This window comes from Denticeps clupeoides, chromosome 11 (assembly GCF_900700375.1).
Source record: "Denticeps clupeoides chromosome 11, fDenClu1.1, whole genome shotgun sequence".
Taxonomy (NCBI): Eukaryota; Metazoa; Chordata; class Actinopteri; order Clupeiformes; family Denticipitidae; genus Denticeps; species Denticeps clupeoides.
This window is the reverse complement of record NC_041717.1, coordinates 7,446,073-7,471,371: the sequence shown is the minus strand read 5'-3', so window position 1 is coordinate 7,471,371 and position 25,299 is coordinate 7,446,073. Positions and strand designations below refer to the sequence as shown.

The following is a 25,299-nucleotide window of genomic DNA, read 5'->3' as shown; positions in this document are numbered from 1 at the left end:
CCATGTGCTGCTCCACACCAGTGCCAAAGAACGAGAGTCAGAGACACAGAGAGAGGGACAGAGCACCAGCTCCCGATTTCGCTCCCGCACTTGCTGCCACACATCAAGAAGTTTGCCGGGAGCCTGCAGAGCATCGCCACATTTGCCGTTGGGTTTCGCACGAATGAGTTGGTTTGAGTAGGGGACCGGATACGTGGCCTTGCTGTTCCACCTACACTACAGGTGAGATGGACTTGGGGTCGGGGAGAACTGTTCACAAGTGAGATGTGCTGCAGTGGAGAAGTTGGCAGATTTTCCCTCTGTGTGTGTGTGTGTGTGTGTGTGTGTGTGTGTGTGTGTGTGTGTGTGGGCTGAGAAAAGTTGAAAAGCTGCATTCCAAGCAGTAATTTATTCATGTATCAATGACATGTAAAGTAAACTTCCTTTGTAATCTGTTGCCCATATGGATAACGTGGTTAAGTGGTTGACTTTAATCAATGGATCCTTTGAAACTCGTTGCAGCCATTAAGAAGCCATTGGAAAGGCCCAGTTTGATTAGCGTTGTTACCTTCTATCTGGATTTCAACTCCCTGGACAATGAAATATAGATTTTCTGTGTCTGATAATATATTCTCTACATAGGCAAACAACCTTAATGCAAATTTGGTAAATTCAGTACATTTGCATATGAATACATATGAGCATGAAGCTGAACTAAATGGATGAACTGAATAAATCAACATGAATTTATACTTAAAATGTATAACTACATGGATTGATCACTACAAACACTGGCTGATGTTTTTGTCCTTCATAGCGTGTCGTTTGTTTTGAGGTGAACTTGTAATTTAGAGGATCATCTTATTCTTCAAAAAGTGCTCATTTCAGGCCACTTTCCTAGAATATTTTTCTTTACTCCTTGAGAAAACCAAATTCTCAAGGCAGTTGTGCTCTTTAGAACTGGCTGACTGCGCATTGATTTATGCTGTGTTTACCTTAATTGCCGGCTGGCTTCCCAGGCTGAATGTTAAAAGAGTCGAGTGGCTGTCGCGGGCGCAAAACGCATGGGAACAAACAGAGCCTCTTTGTCTTAGAAGAGAGCTGCGCCGTCGTTGTGTGTCGAGGGACGGCGGTGCTTGTGAGCTTGAAGGGTGGAATGCTGCTTGCCGCGCCCTTTCTGTCCCGCCCTGCCTTGGCCCGCAACGGACCAGAGTGTTGCAGCGGTGATAGGGCGAGGCTATGAGATGGGACGGGAGCAGAGGAGAGAGAGAGGCTGATTTAAGTGCCTTTACAGGTCTATTGATCAGCGATGGCAGGCCTGATGGCCCGAAGGTCTCCACTTTTCCTGCCCACTGGGTGTGAAGGGCACCGATGTGACAAGCGCTAATTACACTGCCAGCGAGCGCATCCTAAAGAGTTCACATGAGTGGGGTTGCGCGTCCTTAATGCTGCTTAAGCCGATCCGAGTCCAGGCCAGAGGTCAGAAAAAGGTAGTTCATTGTGTGGACTCTCAGAGGAACGTGGACCAACAAGCTCATTTCTGCACTTTGCATTTAAAGTAGCCAAAGTAGTTAATTTCTTAAACAAAGTGGAATCCTTTAGGAGAAGAATAATGAAGGAATCTAACTGTGTGAATAGGAATGGTGCCTTTGCATTTGGGAGATGCTTTCATATATCAAAAAGGAATTACAAAGGCGACAAATCTGGGCACATTTTTTTAATTTAAAACAGGAAATAAGCATTGTGGAAATACGAGAAAAATCATAATCAAAGACAAGTGGTAAAGTATTCAGCAACAACACAGCATTATGCGGATCATGCTGGCATGCTGAAGTCGTGCTGGGATAATACAGATCATCCTGTCGTGCCTGCAGCTCCATGCAGCTTGAGCCGGAGCGCATGCTGTCATTAAAGTTCAGAATTTTTAAATGCTCAAAGTTCCACATTTGACTGAAATGCAAGTGCTCACAATATAATGATATTCTGGAAAAATAGATGCGTGATTTCAGACTGTAAGACTAAACCTTAAAACGCAGTAATGCTGTGCAGGAAGGGATGCACGTGAGCCTGTCCCAGAATGCAATGGGGGGAGGCATGTGCTGAGCTGTGTGCATGTGTCCCCCCATCGAGTTTCCTCCTGGTTAATTATTGCCGTATTGATCAGTGATCGGCAGCAGGTCCGCATGCAGGTCAGTGCACAGCGAGTGTTTCTGGGTCAGCCATGACTGTAACTTCATAGTTACTGTGATTACTCACACATGAATAAATTCACGTGTACACACACACATATACAGAAAACATGGATTTAGGAAATGCGATTGGATTCATTTTCTGCTCTTTCAGATGATGGACCATGAGCGAGGAATGATGGGAAGCCGCCATCGCTACGAGGAAGAAGATGGTGAGCCTGAGAAGTTATTTTGTTATTGCTTTGACTGAGTTAAGGTATAGTTACAGATAAATGATAGAGTATGAGACATTGATCGTGGTGTTTTGTCTTAATTTCACAGTCCTAAATCTTAGATTAGAATACATTTTCTAAATAATGGTGTGTTTCAGATATGTAGTTACTAAATGCAACGTAACACTTCAGTAGCTACATCATTATACTGGGATGTGATTATTGTGCTCTGTTGACATCATTAGAAATTCAAGGTTATTCCAGCATGGGGAAGTGACATGATACTGTGAGGTATCTTTGTCCCAGTAACTGAGTTACTGGGAGGGTAGAATTAGGTCAAACAGATATGGAGGCAATGAAAAGTTTCTGCCAGACATATGATCCTCCCAATCATAACACCCCCTTCCACTGTTCATCAGTATTAGGCACCAGTTTGACTACTCACATGCAGTGCTTTGGCAGAGAAGGGCTCTGACATGCTTTTATGTAAAAGTATATATAACAATAAACAATTAATTTAATTAAATATTTTATGGGTTTTAATGGGGCTTTAACTTGTAAATACTGTAAATATATTTTTTCTACTACTATGCATATTTAATTTTCAATTAATCAATTTATTATTTAACGTATCATTGTTTGTTTGTTAATTGTGTTCATTGTGATCATTACAAATATTATATGAAAATTATTTTTAGGTTAATATTGATTGTGATCTAATAGGAATTCTAATCTAATAAAGTGGACCTGTCTGACTCTTATCAAAGCCAGACATCAACAACCTGTCATCAATTATTCATAGTATGGCAAAGAGGAGTATTTATGCAGTTCCTACTGATTCATTAATGAATGTTGTCATTACATAAAAGTTAAAGCAAGGCATTTCACTTTCGGTTCTTTTTTCCATCGCTGATTGTCACACTGGGGGTGGTTTGCTCCCCAGATGTTACACTTTTAAGAAATATGTGAAAAAAATGATTTATTGCAATAATGTTAGGTCTACTGAAGTAATTGTAGTAATTGTAGTTACAGTGATCCTTACAGCCCAACTTGTAACTGTCCCTCAGACCACCAGTCTATCTACATCGGTGTGCCTGTACCCCGGGGGTACAGACGCAAGCGCCGGCGAAGGCGCTCCACGTTGAGTCGGGACTCTGGAGACATGGAGCGTGACAGACGGTACGATCACCACAGACATGAGCAACTCGAATGTGATGACAGGGACGGCTACGACCTTGAGGAAGCAGGCCTGGAAGCTCCTGAGCACAGTATGCACCAGGACATCAACACAACCAGTGAGTGAGAGAGAAAGTGATGAGGAATTGTTTACTGTGTGTGCGTGTGTATAATTTGTTTTATACTACACACTCAAACGCAAACACAGAATACAGTCACAGAGTATGTGACTGTGAATAAGTGAATAAGTGAATATAAGACCATATAAAATATATATATGGTTTTATATATATAAATATATAAAATATACATATAAAAAAATAATTGTTACATTTGGGCCAAGAATTAGTAATCTTGTTTTGATTAACTGACAGCAGTAATATTGATGTAGAAAGGAAAATAACCTTTTCAGCCATTACACATCATACATTCCAGATCTGTTAAACACACACACACACACACACACACACACACACGCACACGGTTTCCTCACTTCCTCCAAAGGCAGGCACACTAGGTGTATTGGCTACTCAAATTGGCCATTGATATGTGTGTGAATGAGTATGTGTGATATTTGAATTTATTTATTCAGTATACATGAGTTGTTCATGTCTAATTTAAAGCAGATTGGAGAACTAACCATAATGACAAACAAATAAATAATGAGGTATGTGTTCAACATGTTTAATGCTTAATGTTGAATGTGTCTGACCTCAGTCTTGACAGAAAAAATACGGAGGTCTAGTTTATGACAACTTTCTAACACCACTGTATATATAGATAATGGGTTCTACTTTTAATTTGATTCAGAATCACATTATCTTCCTCACAAGGAGAAAATATCCACTCCTCCACTACAGTAATCTAAAAAGCCCATTCCACACTTTCTAATCTGGTTAATTGGGATGGGGTGGTATTTTCTATCCATCATAATTTCATGTTCCATGTTCGTCTTGTTTTTGTGGCCATTCTGCTCAGGAGGTCAGGCCTCCTGAGTGATGAATTGCTGTATGGGGCTCACTGGTTCAATGCTGAATTATCTCTGCTGAGAGCCCAGACCCCGAGAGCCATTCAACATGGTTGGCCTTATAATACCAACATGTCATGCCCAGGGAATTATTAATATGGCAAACTAGATGTGTATACAAACATATAGAATAGTAAATAGTGAACATAAAGAATGTCGGTAGATTCATAGAAAGGTTTAAATAAAATTTATTTAAATTGAAAAAAAACAAAAAAACATTGCTTTTGTCATTAAAGGCTGTTACATAATAAAAGCCCTTTATCCATAATAAACTACTGAAGCTCATGGCCTTGATAAAATCTCTGATGCTTCAGCGCCATCTCGTTTCCCATTTCTTGCTTTATACATAAGCAATTCATTGTTTGGCCCTGTCTTGTACATGACCTCTGCCTTACCTTATCTTATGGTTAATTCATTAAACGTTGGTTTATTTGGCCATCTCCATGCAGTGTGATTGCAGTGAGTCATTGATTTTAGGAATTGACCAGTGCATGATAAATTATTTCATGCATTAATAATAACAGACACAAACTATTCCTCAACATAATAGCAGGTTTTATTAAGAGGTCACTGTTGTCTAGGGCCACATAAAAGGTACATTTTTTTTTTTGCTTTTATATCAGTCTTGCTGGTTGAAAATGTAAGACTTTTTCTGAAATTCAGCCTTAGGTCAGAATTCCAGGCATTTTGATCAAGTCCTCACAATGAGATTTCCCCAGGATGCACCATGTCAGTGTCTGTGCTTTAAATGCTAATGAGGAGGAGAGAGGCGGGACAAGGAGGAGAGTGGCCAATAGAAGTTGAGGAGGCATTCACGGAAATTACGTCATCAACACCATTCACCAACCACAACAATTGGCCCAAACAGGAAGTCATGTCGCCGTTTTTTTCTAGAAAAAAAATGTAAAAAATACATTTGTGCTCATTTTTACATCCAATCACAGAGCAATTGCAATGCTTCACACGTTTTCAAGCCATGACAGTTGGTGGAGATAACGTTTTAGGGGAGGGGTGGGAAATTCTCTGGGCGGACTAAAGCATAAGAAATGGGAGGTAACCTTTCCCCTTATGACATCATAAGATAACAAATTCCAGATCCGATCGTGTGAGCTACTGCTCTCTGAGCAGCAAAGCAGAATGACCAAAGCGTTCTTTACACCTATAGCCACTACAGGACCACAGATATAATGGAAGAACCCGTTTTAATGTCACAAAGTGACATTTTCACAATAGGGGACCTTTTAATGATCAACACATTAACACAGACTTTACGTTATAAACATTCTAAGATGTGAATATTTGAGCTTGGCTCAACCAGGCAGATTTTAAATCTGTGACAATCCAAACTTATATGGATGAATCAGAACCATCAAACCATCAGAAAGTGTGGCTCAATTATAAGGAAGTCTGAAATGAAAATAATAATTGTTCCATGTGTTTCCTTGAGATAGCAGACTGCTGATACACCTTTAGGTGTAATTGCATTTGGATTGAAGCCCAGCCTGTTCTGTAGCACTGAACTCTTTCTTTAGCCCCATTTATGACTCAACACCGGGTGCAATGTGGAGACTCACCCAAGGGTGCTGACTTTAGGTCTCACACACACACCACTCACTTACACGTACAGAAATTCAGAATTTGCAGTCCACCTAGAGTACATGCCTTTGGGACAATACACAGCAAGAGCATGTTAATACTGGATTCAAACTCCCAACCTTTGAGTCTAATAATCACAGTCACATTAAAGATTTTTCATCTTGCAGTATGATCTTGGTCTTTGTCTCCATAGTGTCCCCTGCAGCGGAGCGCCTGCGCTACATTCTGGGTGACGATGACGATTTGCACACTCCGACACTTTTCACGGAGATGGACACACTCCAGCACGATGGAGATGAACTCGAATGGAAGGAGTCTGCCAGGTGCCCTGATGTCTTTCTGACGGTCTAGCAGATAAAACCCTAGCGCCTGAACCGAATTTGGTGTTCCAAAATAACTCATGTCCCTGTATCTAGGTGGGTAAAATTTGAGGAGAAGGTGGAAGAAGGTGGCGAGAGGTGGAGCAAGCCGCACGTCTCCACCCTGTCCTTGCATAGTCTCTTCGAGCTGCGCACGTGCCTACAGACCGGCGCAGTTCTGCTGGATTTGGAGGGTTACTCCTTACCCCAGATAGTAGGTGAGTGTGATAGTCAACAAGCCTGCTGGTAACAGTTTTTTGATGGCTTTACTGTGTACAGGTACCCTGTGTGTATGGCTACATTCATTTAAATAGATTTATTAATTTCATGTTGTGAAATTAATAAACCCACTGGTTCTTCAGAGTCTGAGAGTGTGAACCAGAGTGTGAGAATATGTTTTAGGGGAGGGGTGGGAAATTCTCTGGCCGTACAATGCATGAGAAATGGGAGGTAACCTTTCCCCTTCATGACATAAGGTGTCACGACTACGGACTTACGGGGGAAGGAAGCGCAGAGGTTTGACATACTGGGAAGGGGGTTTTATTATAACAAACAATAAAGAAATACAAATAAACAATGGCGCGGTGGCCGAAAACGATTTTACTTAAATAAAGAACTGAAACTAACCCGTAGGCGTGTGGCGATTGCCAGAACTCAAAACACATAAAACTAAACCAGGTCAAGTTCGTGCAGAGAGTTCACGAAAATGCCAGAGACCCAGAACGGGCGGAAACTTCCGGCATTTATGGGGCGTCAGGATTGGATTCAGGTGTGGAGCCCAGCTGCAGGCAATCCTGACATAAGGGGGCAAATTTCAAATTTGACCTTCTGAGCTGGGAGTGAGTGGGTGAGTGTGACAGCCAACAGGTCTGATAGCAATAACCCTGTTTTTTGATGGCTTTACTGTGTACATTTATTTAAGCTACATTTATTGAAATTATTATTTTTTTTATTTCATGTTGATATCCAAAGTAATATACAGTGTCTAACTGTGAAGAGCAGAGTATTAATTTCTGAAATATATCAAGGACTCTGCAGATTAGATCTTCTTTACAGCGATTTGGAAACTGTTCAGAAAGGGACTATATGAAAATGCAACACATGCAAATAAGAATGAATAATAAGCAGAAACGTTTGGTTTGTTTTTAGAAATACTGTCAGCATCTTGGGTTTTGCAGGAGAACACTGCCCCTCATGCTCCTGTAAATGTAATAAGAAATGCTGCAGATAGAAATGAATATTGGATTGGAGCTCAGAGAACAGCAGGGAAAACTGAGTCACTCATACATTTTTCTCTATACAATTTATGCAAAATGAACAGTTTAGGTCCATATATCTCTATATCTATATCTGAAGTGGGGACTAACTACATACTGCTTCTCCCTCTCAATCATAGTAAGTGTACTTCTACGAAACTGATCTAGTCAAAGTTTGGAGTATATAATCCCAGTGCTAATTATACTGCTTTCATTGTTATTTTTCATTACAAAATAGTGCATCCACTGGAAATAGCACTGAACAAATATCCTGTGATTATAACTATATTTGCATTCAGTTTTACAAAGAGATACAAAAAAAATCTGATTAAGAGATGGTAAAAATAAAGAGAATGTACAGCCACTGAGTTTTATTTTAATTACATTAAGAGAGCACTAACAAGACCACTTTATGTTTGCTAAATAGATTAGTCCCACATACTTATCACATATTTTGACTGTGACTCTATTGTTAAATTAGAGTTAAATTGAATTAGTCCTGTGGTGGCCATGGACTGTGTTTCCTCTTCCTGCATTCAAAGTTGGATGTGGATGAAAGTCAATAACGTTTTCTTATATGTATTCAATATATGTATATGCATTCAATATACTTGTTCTAAATGTATTCTGAATACTCCAATGGAATATATTATTGAATACATCTATGTTTCAAAGTCCTCATAATATCGGCAGTGCAATACTCACAAACCAATACAGTTTTCAAAAGGCTATATAAATACCAGAACCCTTTACACATGGCTCATTTTGTTTTTAACTCTATTTCACTGAAAATGATATGGGGGACCTTGGGACGACCACACTATCTCCTGGTTCTATTTCTCATGGACACTATTATTCCCCAGATGACGTAATCGAGAAGCAGATAGAAGATGGGATGATTGGGTTGGAGATGAGGGACAAGATCAGCTTTGTTTTGCTGAGAAAGCACAGGCACCAGACCAAGAAGCCAATCCATCGTTCTCTGGCAGACATGGGCAAATCTGGGTCATCTGCCCGTGAGTACAGTGACTCCTGTCTTCACTTCCTCTCTCAGTTACACAGTTTCTAAACCGTTCAGATATATTTAGCATTTCAACCGTTTTCCCGTTAAAGACGACATTTGTCTAGCATCACCACAAATGCAGCTAATGGGTTTTCAGTGTGGTGCATATTTTGTATGTTGACATTCACTTTGCATGATTGGGAGGGTTTGGAATTTCCGAAAAATGCTGGAAAGGATGCATTGAATAATCTGTAATTAAGGCAAGTTGTGGTGACTTTAGTAAAACTCGAACATGAACTTTCACGTCCATTCAGTGTATGTTGTACATTTACATTTATAGCATTTATCAGACACCCTTATTCATCACAACTTATAATCAGTAGTTACAGGGACAGTCCCCCTGGGTTAAGTGTCTTGCTCAGGGACACAACAGTAGTCAGTGGGCTGACTGTGTGGTTGCCTGGTTCATAGGCGAGTGTGTTACACACTAGTCTTACCCACTATTGCTTTCTTGCCATTTCTTGTAGTTTTGAAAGAACTGATTTTTAAAAAAGTAGAGGATGAGCTCAAACTTCTGTATTTGACTAATTCGTTTTTTTCTCATTATATTTTTTGTTTAATGTTTTGTCACAAGCCCGTAGTCCCAGTCGTGCTCCAGCAGCTCCAGCAAACTTCAATCGTTCCACTGAAGACCTGCGCTCAAAGCAATCAGGCAGCTATGGCCGTCTACGTGAGTCTACTGCTCTTTGTTTCACAAAAAAGACTCACGAGCTAATACAATTTACACAAAGATAAATCATTGGCCAAATCAGCCTCAGTGAGCATTATTAACCTTAATTAATTAAACTTAATTTTAAATGATTTTTTTTTTATTTTCAGGTCATGCCCAAAGCCGCAGCATGAACGACATTGCTGACGCCCCCAGTACAGACCAGGTATGTGGGAAAAAGTCATTTTTCTCAGGCCAGCATGCTTTCAGATTCTGCGTGGCAGGTGGGACTCATAACTGTATCCTGTGACATTTACACAGCGAACAACTTGTTTTGCTCCAGGCTCTCCTGTTCCTATTCCCGCCCACTGTTGCTCTGGCAACTAGTTTTGGGTTTCAGAAATGTTCATAGACACAAAGCAGATTGATTTGCCACTGCCCTTGCTGATTCAGACCAGTGATTTTTACAGTTCCATTAAACTTAGCAAAGGCATCCTCCAAATACATGTTAATCAAACATGACTTTACATGAATAGTAGTATTTGCATGTCTAGGTTGTGGGAGCAATAATTTGACTTTATCATACATGAAAAATAATATATAATATTTCATTAAGCATTGGTACCATTCGCTAAAAGTAAATATTATGAAAAAACTTTTTTGCCAGAAGTGGGGGTATGAACAAAAGGGAATATGTATTTTGCTCCTAAGAAGTGATCTAACATCCAAGTTTTGAACTGCTTTTTCCCCCCAACACTGTGGTGTATATACCCAATACAACAAGACGAAAAGTGAATCATTACTGTCTCTATTCTCCATGATCGCGTTAACTAGAGTGCACAGAAACTATAATTCAAAGAGCACACTGCATTAAATAGCTTTGATGTGCACCTTCTATTTGTGTCTAGATACAGTATGGAAAGTATTCAGACCACATTAATTTTTCTTTTTTGCTAAAATCATTTAAGTTCATTTGTTTTATCTCATTAATGTACATACAGGCACCCCATATTGACAACAAAACACTCAAAACACTTCAGACTCTTTGCTCAGTATTTAGTAGAAGCTCCCTTTTCATCTAATACAGTCATGACTCTTTTTGGGAGTTTTGCACACCTGGATTTGGGGATCATCTGTAGAAGAAAGAAGAGGAAAGTGAAGTGATGGTCATTGTGAAACACTTTCCAGAGATGCTCAAATGGGTTTTAGTCAAGGCTTTGGCTGGGCCATTCAAGTCATGGAGTTGTTGTGAAGCCAATATAACAAAGAGTGAAAAAATTAAGGGGGTCTGAATACTTTCCGAACCAACTGTATACTGAGGTTCTGGGGTTACTGGGGTTCTGTTTTGTGGTGAATGAGCAAGGAATGTGTTGGAGTGTGTGTGTGTGCGTTAGTCTGGGTCAATATTGAGCTGCTGCTGTGGAAATAGATGTGCCTTGGTTACTGGTCCTCGTGCCTCATCCTCACATGCAGATAGGGACGTGAGCGGAGGCCACTACCGATCCGGGCTCCAGCGCCCTTGAATGCAACGTAGGGACACAAAGCGCAAGCTCAATAATTAAACAATTAAAGTATCATGTTACAGATCTGGTTTTTGGTATTGAGTGATGAGGTAATGAGGATGGTGCTGTAGCTCCCCTGCCGAGAGATGTGATGGGGGGGTTACATAGCTCTCAGTAGCACAAACTGACTGCAGGCTGTTTCAGGCTTGGTTAAATTGATGAGAGCATTTTTTCAGTGATGTTTATTCAAGTTAAATCAATTCTCAAATTGGTCATTTACCACTTTTAATAATACCAGTGGGAACAATTTAGGCGTATTCTTTAGCACAGAGAACTAACTAAGCAACTTCACCTTAAGAGAAGGGATGGATAGTGGGTCTTGGAGAAGAATAACTAAATTTAACACTGTTCATGGGGAGAAATTGCATTAATCTTACATTAAGCCTTCTCGCATGCTGGGGTCATTTCTGTAGTGTTAAAAAAACATAAATATGGTGGCCTAGCGGTTAAGGGAATGGGCCTGAAATTGGAAGGTTACCGGTTGGAATTCAGAACCGCTAAAGTGTCAGAGAGCAAAGTACCGCTGCCACACACTGCTCCCCGGGCGACTGTCATGGCTGCCCACTACTCACCAAGGGTGATGGTTAAAAGCAGAGGACACATTTCATTGTGCCACCGTCAGCACTGCTGCAGTGTTTCACAATGACTTTCACTTTTACTTTATACATATATATACAGTAATATCACAGTAATATTTGCCTGGATCTGAATGTAGAAAATAAATAAACACCCTAAATATAATAAATAAATTACTGTGGATGTTAGTTTACAAAGATCAACAAAAGCAATAAATACAATTTTTGCAGAAAACCTTTGACATTTGTCTGAATGTCTTGCTCTAAGGGCAAGTCCTACCCAAGACCCAAGCTTGAGAGAAATTTTAATTTTACTTTTGATTTATTTAACATGATATTAGGTGTACGTAGAAAAATAACGGGATAATATTTCAGTAAGCATTGGCAAAATTTGGCAAGTAAGTAAACTGAAAGGTAGTAATGACTTTTACTCCACTTTACTTACATTTCTACAGACATTAACGTAAATACGTAATAAAGAATATTTTGAAGAAACACATTCTCTTTCTGTTTTCTTTTTCCAGCTGAAGAACAAGTTCATGAAGAAAATCCCCAGAGACGCCGAGGCATCCAATGTTCTGGTCGGTGAGGTTGATTTTCTGGACAAACCGTTTGTGGCCTTTGTTCGTCTGTCCCAGGCTACCACACTTGGTGGGCTCACCGAGGTCCCAGTGCCCACCAGGTCAGGGTCCACATCAGAACAAACAAGACATCAAACAAAGAATAAGCCAAATAATCTATACCCTGGCGCTGTTTTACCTTCTTCATCATAGGTTCTTATTCATACTATTGGGACCACCAGGTAAAGCAAAGTCCTACAACGAGATTGGTCGAGCCATTGCCACTCTGATGGTTGATGATGTGAGTTTTGCTGTTGCAAACTTTGAAATGTGAATGTGTAAATGTAAAGCATTAACAGCCAGTCAGTTCTTTTTTCAGACTTTAATCACCTGCTCCTCTTGTGTTTATCGGTGCTCTAAACGCAGCTTTTTAGCGACGTGGCATACAGAGCCAGGGACCGTGAAGATCTGATTGCAGGCATTGACGAGTTCCTAGATGAAGTTATTGTGCTGCCACCTGGAGAGTGGGACCCAAAAATACGAATTGAGCCGCCCAAAAAAGTGCCCTCGGCTGACAAAAGGTACATATAGTGTTTTTTAGTTGTAATGGCCCAATTAAACTCAGAATTTTAGGACTTTGATGAACCGCATGCACCTTCTCCGCTGTACACAGGAAGTCTGTGTTCTCACTGAATGAACTGGGCCAGATGAACGGGACAGCAGGTGGGGGCGGGGGCCTGAGTGACGATGAGGAGATGCCAGTGCCACATGAACTTGGTGAGGAGTTGGCATTTACTGGAAGGTGAGTCATTAAGAGCACTCTGTGGAATTGGTAGCACCGATAGCGAGAAAAATTGGTAAAACTGGGCAATCCAATTAGAGCTTTTTTTAATGTTGGATTTAATTATCTGTTTCACAGCTGCATTAAAAAAAATCACATTCTATTTATTTATTTTGAAAGATTTCATTTTTTTTTATATTTTGATATTAAGTGCCTACTGTGGCACGATCTGAGAGCCTGCATCATTTTTTCTTGTTTACACAAATGGCAGTGCATCTTCACGGCCACAAAATTCAGCTCTTCCATTTCTTAAGGAATATATATGGATCACCCATACCAGAATGTCTTCACTCAAAACAACCCTGCTCTAAGCCTGACACATTAATGCTCAACTCAGGATCCAGAGCTGGGTTGCAGAATTTGGAGCCCATCCCAGGACATTGGGACATGGTGGGGACTCACCCAGAGCAGGGCACACACCGCTCACTCACACAAATTAGCCTCATTGGAAATCCTCGAGGAAAGACACCACTGGGGTGTGTGTAGCCTAATAGGTTAGACACTTGCCTGTGAACAAAGTCTCATGTTCAATCCATGGGTTGCTGCCGTAGGGACTGTCCCTGTAACTACTGGATAAGTGTGTAGATAAATGCCATAAATGTAAAGGAAACCCATGCCAACAGAGGGAGAGCATGCAATCTCTGCACACACAAAGCGAGGGTCAGAATCAAACACAAATGTTGGTGAGAAGCCACAGTGTGGGTAGGGTGTCCAGTAGCAGTTGGAAAAAAACATTTCCAAGTAATTCAAAGCTCATTACATGATACTGTACATGTCACTGTACGTGTTTCAGTGCAAGTTTTCCTTTCACCCTATTTTATGGTATTTGAAGCAATGATCTAATAGTGTATTCTGCTGGACTCTCTTACTCAGTTAAACAACACAAACTGACCCCATATAGCATTAGAAATGGACCCTTGTGAAAGCCACTCAGATCCTTGACCAGTGTTTCATCACATCCTTTTCAAGCACAATCTGTTTATATCTCCCACTCCTTGACTGGTTTCATAGTATCCAGCTATTCAGCCTTATTCATATTGCACATTTTATTTATTATTATCATTTTATAGTTTTAATTTTGTGGCTTCTAGGTGTATTAAATCAATATGTTGAGAAATGTCATGTCCACTCTTCTGTTTATTGTTTCAGTGACTGGAATGTAATATTTAATCTCCATACTTTTCAGAAATGAATAAGTAGAGGAAATTCAGGAAACCCTTAGCAAAGTAGTTTTCATTATGCAGGGTTAATGAACTTGTGAAAACCTTGAATTTCTTTTGCATAATTCAGATCTCAAAGAACAACTTCCTCCTCCTGCCAGGCTCGCCACCTTCTTTATTTGTCTTTCCAAGGTGAAATGTGTAATGAGCGTGTAATGTGTGTTGCAGGTTCTGTGGGGGTCTCTATCTGGACATCAAACGCAAACTGCCCTGGCTGGCCAGCGACTTCTATGAGGGTTTTCACATCCAATCCATCTCAGCCGTCCTTTTCATCTACCTTGGCTGCATTACCAATGCAATCACCTTTGGGGGCCTTTTAGGGGACGCTACTGACAACTACCAGGTACTTCCCAACAGTCCAATGCACGCAAGGAAGCACAAGAATTTGCTCCAACCTAATTTGTTATATTTTTTTTTCATATGGCATTTGCATAACACTCTCATGTATTAGGTTTTGTATAGGTAATGGAATTGTGCTTCCTTGAAATGACCCATTTCCTTTATTAGGGAGTGATGGAGAGCTTCTTGGGCACATCCTTGGCTGGGACTGTTTTCTGCTTGTTTAGTGGTCAGCCACTTATCATCCTCAGCTCGACTGGACCCATCCTCATCTTTGAAAAACTGCTCTTTGAATTCAGCAAGTGAGTACTACGTCCTTCATATCTGGCACTACAAACAAATTTTCCCTGGACGAAAAGTGTCATCAAGCTAATTTAATGGTAAACAGGGATGCCATCCAATATTCATTTATTGATTGGTACATATACTTTGAGCAATCAATGTACTTATATTAAACATGTAAAATGTAGTCTCTTCATCCTGTGACTATTCTGTTTAATACTGTGGGGCTTTTTAGAGTCCATTATAGGCTAAAAAGATGGCCAAAATGACCTCACTCATCTGAACCTTGCAAGTTAGGACCCACAAGGAGACATTTTTAGCTTAGGTGCTCTCAGGTCGTGGAAATTGCCCTGGAAAACAAGTAAAAAAAAAAAAACATGGCCGAGAACGTCTACACAGGACACAAACGAAACATAACGCAACTTAGCAGTGTTTCCATTACGTTCAAGAACCGACAGGGACATCGAAATACAACACAAATGAAAAGAGTCCTGGTAACCCAAAACTGTCACGGTGCCGGTGGAGCAGGCAGCTCTTGATGATGGTGAAGCACAGGCAGACACTTTGTCAGCCCTCTCTTCCGTGTCTTGGGGAGAGGTTTACATGGAGCACCCGCTCTGTCCTCCCCAACAGCAAGAAGCTGCTCCAGCCTCCTCGGCCCTCCGTATTTCAGCCCTGAAGCCTCTGCACCCCTAAAAGGGGCAAAACCCATTCTGCACCCCTAAAAGGGGCAAACAAGGAGCAACTGAGAACCAGCCATCCCAACTTTGGGCTAGTGCAGCACACAGTGTCAGCCCACTATGCCAGTGTTATGTCAGCTCTGGTAACCATGGTCAACTAACCAAATTCCATGCCCTGGTATTTTATTCCAGATCCAACGGGATTGACTACATGGAGCTGCGTCTGTGGATTGGACTCCATTCTTGCATTCAGTGCTTCTTTCTGGTTGCCACCGATGCCAGCTACATCATCAAGTACATGACACGCTTTACTGAAGAAGGCTTCTCCAGCCTCATCTCCTTCATCTTCATCTCAGACGCAATCAAGAAGATGATTGGAGCCTTCAAGTATTACCCCATAAACACTGACTTCAAGCCCGATTACATTACTGCCTACAAATGCGAGTGCATGGCCCCAGAGCCAAGTGAGTTCATTCTTGGTACAGGGATATTTGATCAAACTTTATCAAATATTTTTTAAAGTTATTAATATTTTATCAAACTTGAGAGCGGCCTTTGTTTACATTGTAATACTGCATTGTGTATATTGTGTACATTACATCATTACATTAATGATCATCCTTTGAATTTATTTAGCTGTTTTATCATTCTTGTTTCTGACTTTGTCATACAGTTACCAGTTTAATACTAGTATTTCTTCCTAAAATCAGCTTGAAACAGTGCCTGACTTTTTAAACTGATTTGTATCCTGTTTGTTTCCGCTGCACATACCCAATCTGGCTGCTGTCTGATGTGAGTGAACATCATCTTAACCTTCTCACCATCAGTTGTAGAGCACTTGTTCACAGAAATGCTACTCTAATGTTTCAGCAGAATTGCCAAAGGATTTATTATTGTTGCATTAACGTCCTGCCTAATGTTTCCCCAGTGGCTGTAATGACCTTTGATGTTGTAGTGCCTGTGCCAGACAACTCTTCTGCTCTGTTTGGGGTAAGCGGTCGGTTCCTCCTTACTCATTTACATTTACAGAATTTATCAGACGCCCTTATCCAGAGTGACTTACAATCAGTATTTACAGGGACAGTCTCCCTGGAGCAACTTAGGGTTAAGTGTCTTGCTCAGGGACACAATGGTAGTAAGTGGGATTTGAATGGGTTCATAGGTGTTACCCACTAGGCTACTACCACCCTTCTCATATATTTGAGTTGGACTGATTCATTCAAATTCAAATTCAAATTCAAATTCAAATTTTATTTGTCACATACACAGTCATACACGGTATGATATGCAGTGAAATGCTTTCTGCAACTGCTACAGACCACAGTGTTGCAAATGTTGCAAGTAAACAATGAACGAATATGCAAATATTGCAAACATAACCAAGTATTACACTTTTACGTCTTTAACATAAAATATGTGTAACTGGTAGGGTGAAGGTGTGCAAATGAGTTACAGTTTTTTACAATGTTTAAAGAAAGAGAGAAAGAGCCATAAAAGAAAGAGCAGTAAGGAGAGCTTAGAGACTACAGACGAAGCGTATTTCAGAAATGAAACTTTGCAGCCGTAGTAAATAAATAACTTCTAACTCCGGTTTAGAGAGATGTGGCACTGGGAAATAAAAAGTATTATATTCTTCCGCTTTTGCAATATTTCTGTACGTCTATGGTATTTCCTTCACTCTCTGCTTTTTATAGTTTGAGCTCTGTCTCTCACACAATAAATCCAAACCTCTCCCCATCCTCATCAGTCCATCTATCCGTCCATGCAATGCTCTCTGTCTCACTCATTTTCATCTCCTAGTTGAATATCACAGCTCTGGACTGGACCCAGCTCAGTAAGAAGGAGTGTGTGAAGTACGGCGGCTCTCTCGTGGGCAAGTCCTGCAAGTATGTTCCTGACCTGGCCCTGATGTCCTTCATCCTATTTTTTGGGACTTACTCCATGACGGTGTCACTGAAGAAGTTCAAGTTCAGCCGTTACTTCCCCACAAAGGTGCGAGGTTAAAAATATACAGTTTAGGCAGCCGGTTCTTCCATGTACCATAAATCTTTATAAAAATCATCATCATCTTCACCATTAATTATTGATAATTATTTGATTATATTATTTGAAACATAATGTAGACACTATTGTTAAACAGTCAAAGTCAAAGAATCTTATTTACCATGCTAATCCTTTCATTTTTTATCCCGTCATTTTTAAATTTGGGGCACCTTTTAACTGATGATATTTAACTATGCTATGCTATGGGCCTTGTTCACTATTGTAGGATTAATTATGTCCTTAGGATTCACCTAATAAATAAAATAAGAAAGAGGAGCCTGATAATATTCAGACATCATAAAATCATCCTTAGGAGGCCTTTGATCTTAAAGTACCAAACAAGTCCTGTGCTCAGCACATAGCACTGCACTTAATGCCATTTCTTATCCTTTTCCAGCAGCTAAACCCCATCAAGCAACCCCTGTTTTGGATTTTTCTCCTTTTTTTGTTCAGCTGTGGTTTTCCCAGTTTGTCTCCTGATGTTTGTTACAACCTGTATCAGCTGAAGTATCTAACCTCTTTTCATACCATGTTTCCTATAAACCAGTCAAGATTGTCTGGATTGTATGATATTGTCCATAATATATGCAATTGATCATATTGTCTTTTTCCACTCATCTGTTCATTGTACAGCTTCGGAAACTCATCAGTGACTTCTCCATTTTCATGTCAATAATGACATTTGTGGGCCTGGATATGTTTATGGGGCTGAAAACTCCCAAACTCATAGTGCCAACAGAATTCAAGGTCAGAGGGAAATTATTATAAGACGCAATTTTGTTCTTTTTGACTTATAAAGCCAGAGACGTGGCCTGTGTGCCTGATGACCTTTTGTCTATGTATTTTCCCTCCTCCGAATTTGCTCTTACAGCCAACCCGTTCAGATCGAGGCTGGGTTGTACTCCCGTTTGGGAAGAATCCATGGTGGGTGTACTTGGCCAGCTTTGTTCCAGCACTTCTTGTCACCATCCTTATTTTCATGGACCAACAAATCAGTGCAGTCATAGTTAACCGAAAAGAGAACAAATTAAAGGTAACTCTGCTCGACCTGCACAACAGTTTTTTTTTGCCGTTTTTATTTCCCCCATATCATTTTTATTTGACGTATTTTCCCTGGCAGAAAGGCTGTGGCTATCACTTGGACCTGCTGTGGGTGGGCGTTCTCATGGCGGTATGTTCCTTCATGGGGTTGCCCTGGTATGTAGCTGCTACAGTCATCTCCATTGCCCACATAGACTCCCTGAAGATGGAGAGTGAGTCCAGCGCCCCGGGAGAGCAGCCGCAGTTCCTGGGGGTGAGGTGAGCCAAGAAGAAACAGCAGCCTGGGGTGAATGCACATGTTAAGAACATGAAGGCTTCAAAACCAACCCTCATTGTAATGTTATCTCATATAAAGGGAGCAGAGGCTGACTGGAATACTCGTTTTTGTCCTGACGGGAGTATCGATCTTTTTGGCTCCGATCCTTCAGGTGAGTTCTTGCATTTGGGTTTGATTACAACTAGCATTAAGAATCATGACAATGGCTTAGTGCTCAATGAATATGTCCATCATCCTAGCATGTAACAGGACATAACATATTAGTAATTGTGGTTTATTTTTGATATAAGGACATTGTCTTACACTAGATTAGAAGGTGAATGTGCAATTATAGATTAAGGAGGATGAAGGTGTTTCAGGGAGTCCCTGAAAGAAGGACTGTTTCTGACCCTCATATATTGGTGTTCACTACAAATAAACTCTAGATAAAAGTGAGATGCCAGACGAATATGAGTTTAGAAATTGTTTGTGCCTAATTTGGTTTTCCCTTGTTTGCAGTTCATACCCATGCCGGTGCTGTATGGCGTGTTTCTGTACATGGGTGTAGCATCTCTAAGCGGAATCCAGGTAATCAGGTTTAAATCATGTTTCATGTTTATGTCACGTTTATTTTGTGAGGCAGGCTAATACAGGGAAATATCTTGGTACATTGGCCATATTTAGGGTTATCAGTGAAACAAGACTAAGTGCAGGTGAACACAATCAGGGTCAAAAGTTCACAGGCGTGGCCAGGCACCTCAGTCACATGTGGGGGCAGGACATAACTACATAAAAGAATGTAAGGAACAATCACATGATGCATGAGCCACTTTTGATCTCACATTTAGTTTACAGCTTATGGCAGATGTTATGGCTAATTCATGGCTAATTCATGGCTGACTATGATTGGAATTAAGCTGCTTTCTGAACCTCTTTGAGGGGCAGAAGGACATTTGACGCTGCAGCATTCTCCAGCTGTGGTAGTAAGATGCATTCTTCTGGGCATTAAAGAAAAAGCACTATTACCAATTTTGTGGCCAGGTGCTCGCTGTTGGTTGCTCATCATGGATCATTTGGCCACAATCACCATCTTCCTAATGAAAATCTTGTTTTTTTTTTTTATATCATTCAGCAACACAGGTGGCTGCAGTTTGTCACTCCAGTTTATTTGTTAAAGGTTGTGAATGTACATGCTTGTGTGCAAGGTTAGTGCTCAACTATGCATGACTTCATGAGAAATAAGAAAGGTTGATTAAAAACTGAATATGTAAGCAAATAAATACACCAGGGCTGTCAAAATAAACGAATTAATTGTGATTAATTTAGTCAGATTCAAAGTAAACTTTATTACAACTATTCTATTGGTATACAGAGAGATGAGATGAGATGCCTCCAGCATTTACAATATAGAGACCAAATATGAAGCACAAAAATATAAACACAATTTAGCATAAAGAAGACCATATTTACATGGAGTCTAACTTCAGTTGAGGGGCGGTTTAGGCAATAGAGGATATGGTGAAGTAAGCAGACTCGTAATCAGAAGGTTGTGGGTTCAAATCCCGAACCACCGAGGTGCCACTGAGGTCCACTTGAGCAATGTATTGTCCCCACACACTGCTCCCCGGGTGCCTGTCATGGCTGCCCACTGCCCACTAAGGGTGATGTTTAAAAGCAGAGGACACATTTCATTGTGTCACCATGTGCTGTGCTGCAGTGTATCACAATACAATCACTTTCACTTGAGTCCTGACATATACTTATGTAAGCAGTAAATATGCCTTAAAATAAATTAACATAATTAATGCAGCTGTCTGACCTATGAGACCGATGCGAAATCCATCCGAGTCAGAGACAGTCCCGAATGAAAAAATGTAGACGGTCAGTGAAGGAGTTGTAGGTACAATTCAGATGATCTTTTCCTTGTGCTTTTATATTATGCTCAAATGACGCATGGCTGCCAAGGCTCACACATCGGAGTCTGCAAAGAAGGCACTACCTGATTAGAACACTTCACTCAAACTGGCACCCCTGAAATTAAAAGGTTTGCCTGCTGATTCCTCTCTGTAGTTTTGGGACAGGATTAAACTGTACATGATGCCGTCCAAGCACCAGCCAGACTTCGCCTACCTGCGCCATGTGCCTTTGAGACGGGTGCACCTATTCACCCTCGTTCAGATCATGTGCTTGGTCGTGCTCTGGGTCCTCAAGTCCACCTTTCTGGCCATCATCTTTCCTGTCATGGTAATTTGTTTATTTATTTGTAATAAATATCGACAGTATTGACTCATTATGACATTTATTATAAAGTGGTTGATAAACTCGGCCAAAAGCTGCACAAAATGTATTGCTGATTTTTTAGAAGGGTTTCAAGTGTTAAACTGCAATAAAGCATTTGGTGTGAGTTTGTGCCTTTCACATCTTAGCCTGTTACAAGAAAAACAAATTCTCCCTTTCCCCTACATATTTCTTGATTTTTTGCAAGAACTGTAATGTGAGCTGACGTCCTGCTCAAATCTCCCGAGGTGCTTTGCTTGTGTCTTATATAACCTAACAAAGGAAACATCTCTCTGGTTCTCAGATTCTCGGCCTCATGGTGGTTCGCAAGATGCTGGACATGGTGTTCTCACAACACGACCTAGCCTGGCTGGATGACCTCTTACCAGAGAAGGAGAAGAAGACAAAAGACGACGAAAAGAAGAAGAAAACCAAGAAAAAGTGCAAGGTGGTGGATGACAGTGAGGACGAGGTAGGGGTAGCTTTGGAATGGTGGCTCAGGGTTGTTTGTGTGTCTTAAGTGAGGCTGCGTTATTTAAACTCTTATCGGTTTAAACTCTTAAAAAAACCAATGAGTATGGGCACTTATATCATGCATGCAAAACAAACACACACATATGGAAAATGGAAAATGGAAAATGGAAAATGGAAAAATAATTAACCGTTTGACGTGCTGCTACTGCCACCTGCTGGCCGTTAATGACTGTAGTTTTCAACTTGTTCAACTTGTTATCTTTTTTTGGAGGTGATGCATGAGAAGTACCATCCTTACTCTAACTGCGCTCAAACAGAGGTGGACATGGACCGCAGGTACTGTGTGCTCAAACTGCACGTGCCCTACCGTGACCTCATGCAACCCCCCGACTCCAGCACAGAATGGGCGGCACATTGTAAGCCTGGCAGTTATTGACGTGCCCACCAGCCTTCCAATGTTCATTCCCACGCACAATAGACCCGGCATGAAGTGCGGCTTCATGTTTTTAGGTCACAATGATTTCCCGTGACACGCTTGTCGTTGCATTTGTGGCAGAGCAATGACACAAACCCGTATGAAGCACAACATGGAGCTGCCTGCATGTTAAAAATGTGGTCGTTGTTTTTGCCTAGATATAGAAGTGTGCTCAATTTTTACTCACTTTTCAATGTCACACGTTTAGTGCACAGAGCTTTGCTCACCATCCACTTAAAAGCAATGCAGATAGACCTCCTTAAATCACCAAAATGTACTGTTTGCATTGTTTTCATTGAATCATATGTGTCTTTGTCATTGTGTTGTTGTCTGTTGATACATTTTCACACAAAGCTTATCCAGAAAAAAGTGCCTATTTGCAAATGAAACAAATTGGAAAAAAAGGCTAATTGATTGACCCAATTTCCCTGAATATCCGCACACACAAATATACAAATATCTGGGTATGAGATCTACACATCCCTGAACTGGTTCAGTTGTCCTAGCAACATGGCACGGTAGTGGGGTTCAGACATTCTTTGATGATCAGTAGATTAATGCACTTTTTGGTTGTTTCTTTTCTCAACCCTGTCTAAGTGAATGTGACTTTTCAAACGTGTTCTTATTTGCTCCTGAGTGCTCAGCCTTCCCCTCCTGTACTGCTGTCCATTTTGAATAAAGTCACTGGGAATTCCTATCAAATCTCTCAGATGTACTTTATGCTGCTTTCCGCATGGTGGAGTGAAATGGGAGCTGCTCAGGTTCACGTCTGCATTGCTTTTTAGTGGACGGGCTTTGGCTTAAACATGCTGTTGTGTATAGAGCTCCGTACATTTTGTTTTTGGATAACCGGAACCTGCCGTTCCTCAGCATCACCCTGCACTTGAAGATCTCATGTCCGTCTTCCCCGGCGGGGCCGCTGACCCGTGGGATGGCCTGCCCCGTGCCCCAGGTCAAGATAGAGATGGAATCGGACTACGAGGACACGGACACTGACCCCCGGCACAGGGACATGAGCAGTGAGACGACGTTGTAGTGAAGCCTCACCTCGGCTACAGTGGACTTGGACACTTCGGGCACACGGGGAGAGCTCTGTACACCCCCACAGTCACTCCGGGAGGAACAAACACGATCATCTTCTCTGCTCCCACTCCTCCAGCACATGAGCTCCAGCCACGCTGGGCACATAGGACAGTTGTGCTTTAATAAAACACGCCAGGATTGTGTTCAGTAAGCCTGTAGGCCTACTTCATATTGTCTACAGTTCCAATGAGAAATCATCGTAATGCTGCAGATAAGACCAGTTTCAGTTTTCTGAAATCTGTAATAAAAAAAGGCACTTCTGTTTACTGTGTACTATACATATATATGACCTTATATTTGTGGTGGAAGAGATATATATTTTAATAACAGTGTAGTGTGTGTGTATAATTTGTTTTTTGCGATGTTCAGATCTCTACATAATGGGCTTTATGTAAAGTGAATCTAAACTTCCGACTTTCCTTTCTCCTCAAGCATCTCTTTGACAATTGTTGCTATGAGTTGTGGGGGGCTTTTGTGCTGTTTTTATTTTTGGCTCTTTGGTGTTGAGATTGAACCGGGGTTAAAGAAACAACCAAAAAATAGCTTCAAAAAAAAAAAAAAAAAGTCACATTGTTGTTTGGACTTTTTAGATTGATGGACTTTTAGAGATTTTTACAAATGCTGAATTATAGTTGAAAAGACTAGGCTTTTGTGTGAATTTGTGTCAACATGGGAACAAGCTGAACCGAGTCTCAGACGAACTGTTTATGATTATTCTGTAATATCTGTTATGTATTCTTTACTGATATTTGATTCTGTCAGTAACAAGAAGTAGTCATGCATGTACATTATGACACGTTTTATGGATGCTTTTGCCTGCATAGATATATACACTAGATGTCGCATTGAATACGGGCATCTATGGGAACGAATGTGTCAGTAGAGCTGCCATCTTGAGAGATTTACAGCATTTATCAGACGCCCTTATCCAGAGCAACTAACAATCAGTAGTTACAGGGACAGTCCCCCTGGAGCAACTTATGGTTAAGTGTCTTGCTCAGGGACACAATGGTAGTAAGTGGGATTTGAACCTGGGTCTTCTGGTTCATAGGCGAGTGTGTTACCCATGAACGTGGGTAACATAAATGAATGAACGTCTATCAGGGCCAAGGTGGAATACAGGATTAAAGCACCATAAACATTTTACATTTGTTTGTTTCAAATGTCAGACATGTATTTGCGACCGAGCCATGAATAAATTGATAGAGAAGCGTTTTTTGAAAATATAACCTTTATTAATATAATAAAGGCCAGTAATGTTAGCTGAAACACCCCAGCAATTTTCATGTTAAGTCCAGTAGCATTACCACTCGTACATTTATATTTACACTTTTATCCAAAGCAACAAAATTTGTATAGATTTGTGGAGAACTACAGACAATAAACTGTACACAATACATTTTTCGGACAAGGAAAATACTTTTTTATATTTAATATGAAAGATGAACATCAATTTCAAAGTCAAAGTCAACTTTATTGTCAATTCTGCCCCATGTACAGGACATACAGAGAATTGAAATTGCATTACTCTCAGACCTATGGTGCATACAAGTAACATTAAAATACAAACAGTAACATTAAATACAACAATAACATTAAATACAAAGGTATAAAAATAAGCATAATATATAAAATTTAAAAACACAATATACAAGTAAGGGCACATGGTGGAGAGTGCAAACCACGTAAACAATGTACCTGTTTATTTGGGGGGGGGAATATATATATATATATATTTTTTTTATGTTACTTGTATGCACCATAGGTCTGAGAGTAACGCAATTTCAATTCTCTGTATGTCCTGTACATGTGGCAGAATTGACAATAAAGTTGACTTTGACTTTGAGAGAGAGAGAGAGGGAGAGAGAGAGAGAGAGAGAGAGAGAGGGCAGGTCCATACACAGAGGCATGTTTTTTTATAGATTTGTCAAGAACTGCAAAATATACAGGTGTCAGTACACCTTTCCTATGGGATAAGGGTGGGAAGACAGTTGCTCTGATCTGTAACATGAATAACGTTATTTGTCAAACACAAAAATTCAATATATACAAGATAAAATAAAATCTTACTTGTGAAATGTTATG

At 40.5% G+C, this 25,299-nt stretch overlaps 1 protein-coding gene across 1 annotated transcript; it reads left to right on the top strand.

Moving 5' to 3' along the window:
- slc4a5a (solute carrier family 4 member 5a) lies at positions 1-23,778 on the top strand. The gene is made up of 26 exons (XM_028995264.1): positions 1-222; positions 2,323-2,380; positions 3,448-3,675; positions 6,373-6,502; positions 6,596-6,756; positions 8,658-8,810; positions 9,432-9,527; positions 9,677-9,732; positions 12,168-12,325; positions 12,417-12,504; positions 12,630-12,784; positions 12,877-13,005; positions 14,433-14,607; positions 14,772-14,905; positions 15,758-16,029; positions 16,494-16,555; positions 17,366-17,557; positions 18,242-18,355; positions 18,480-18,641; positions 18,729-18,907; positions 19,005-19,077; positions 19,425-19,493; positions 20,976-21,149; positions 21,487-21,654; positions 21,928-21,992; positions 23,002-23,778. Exons 2-26 carry the CDS (start codon positions 2,323-2,325, stop codon positions 23,165-23,167), a joined length of 3,417 nt encoding a protein of 1,138 aa, XP_028851097.1. The 5' UTR covers positions 1-222; the 3' UTR covers positions 23,168-23,778.
- Positions 23,779-25,299: the final 1,521 nt, after the last annotated feature.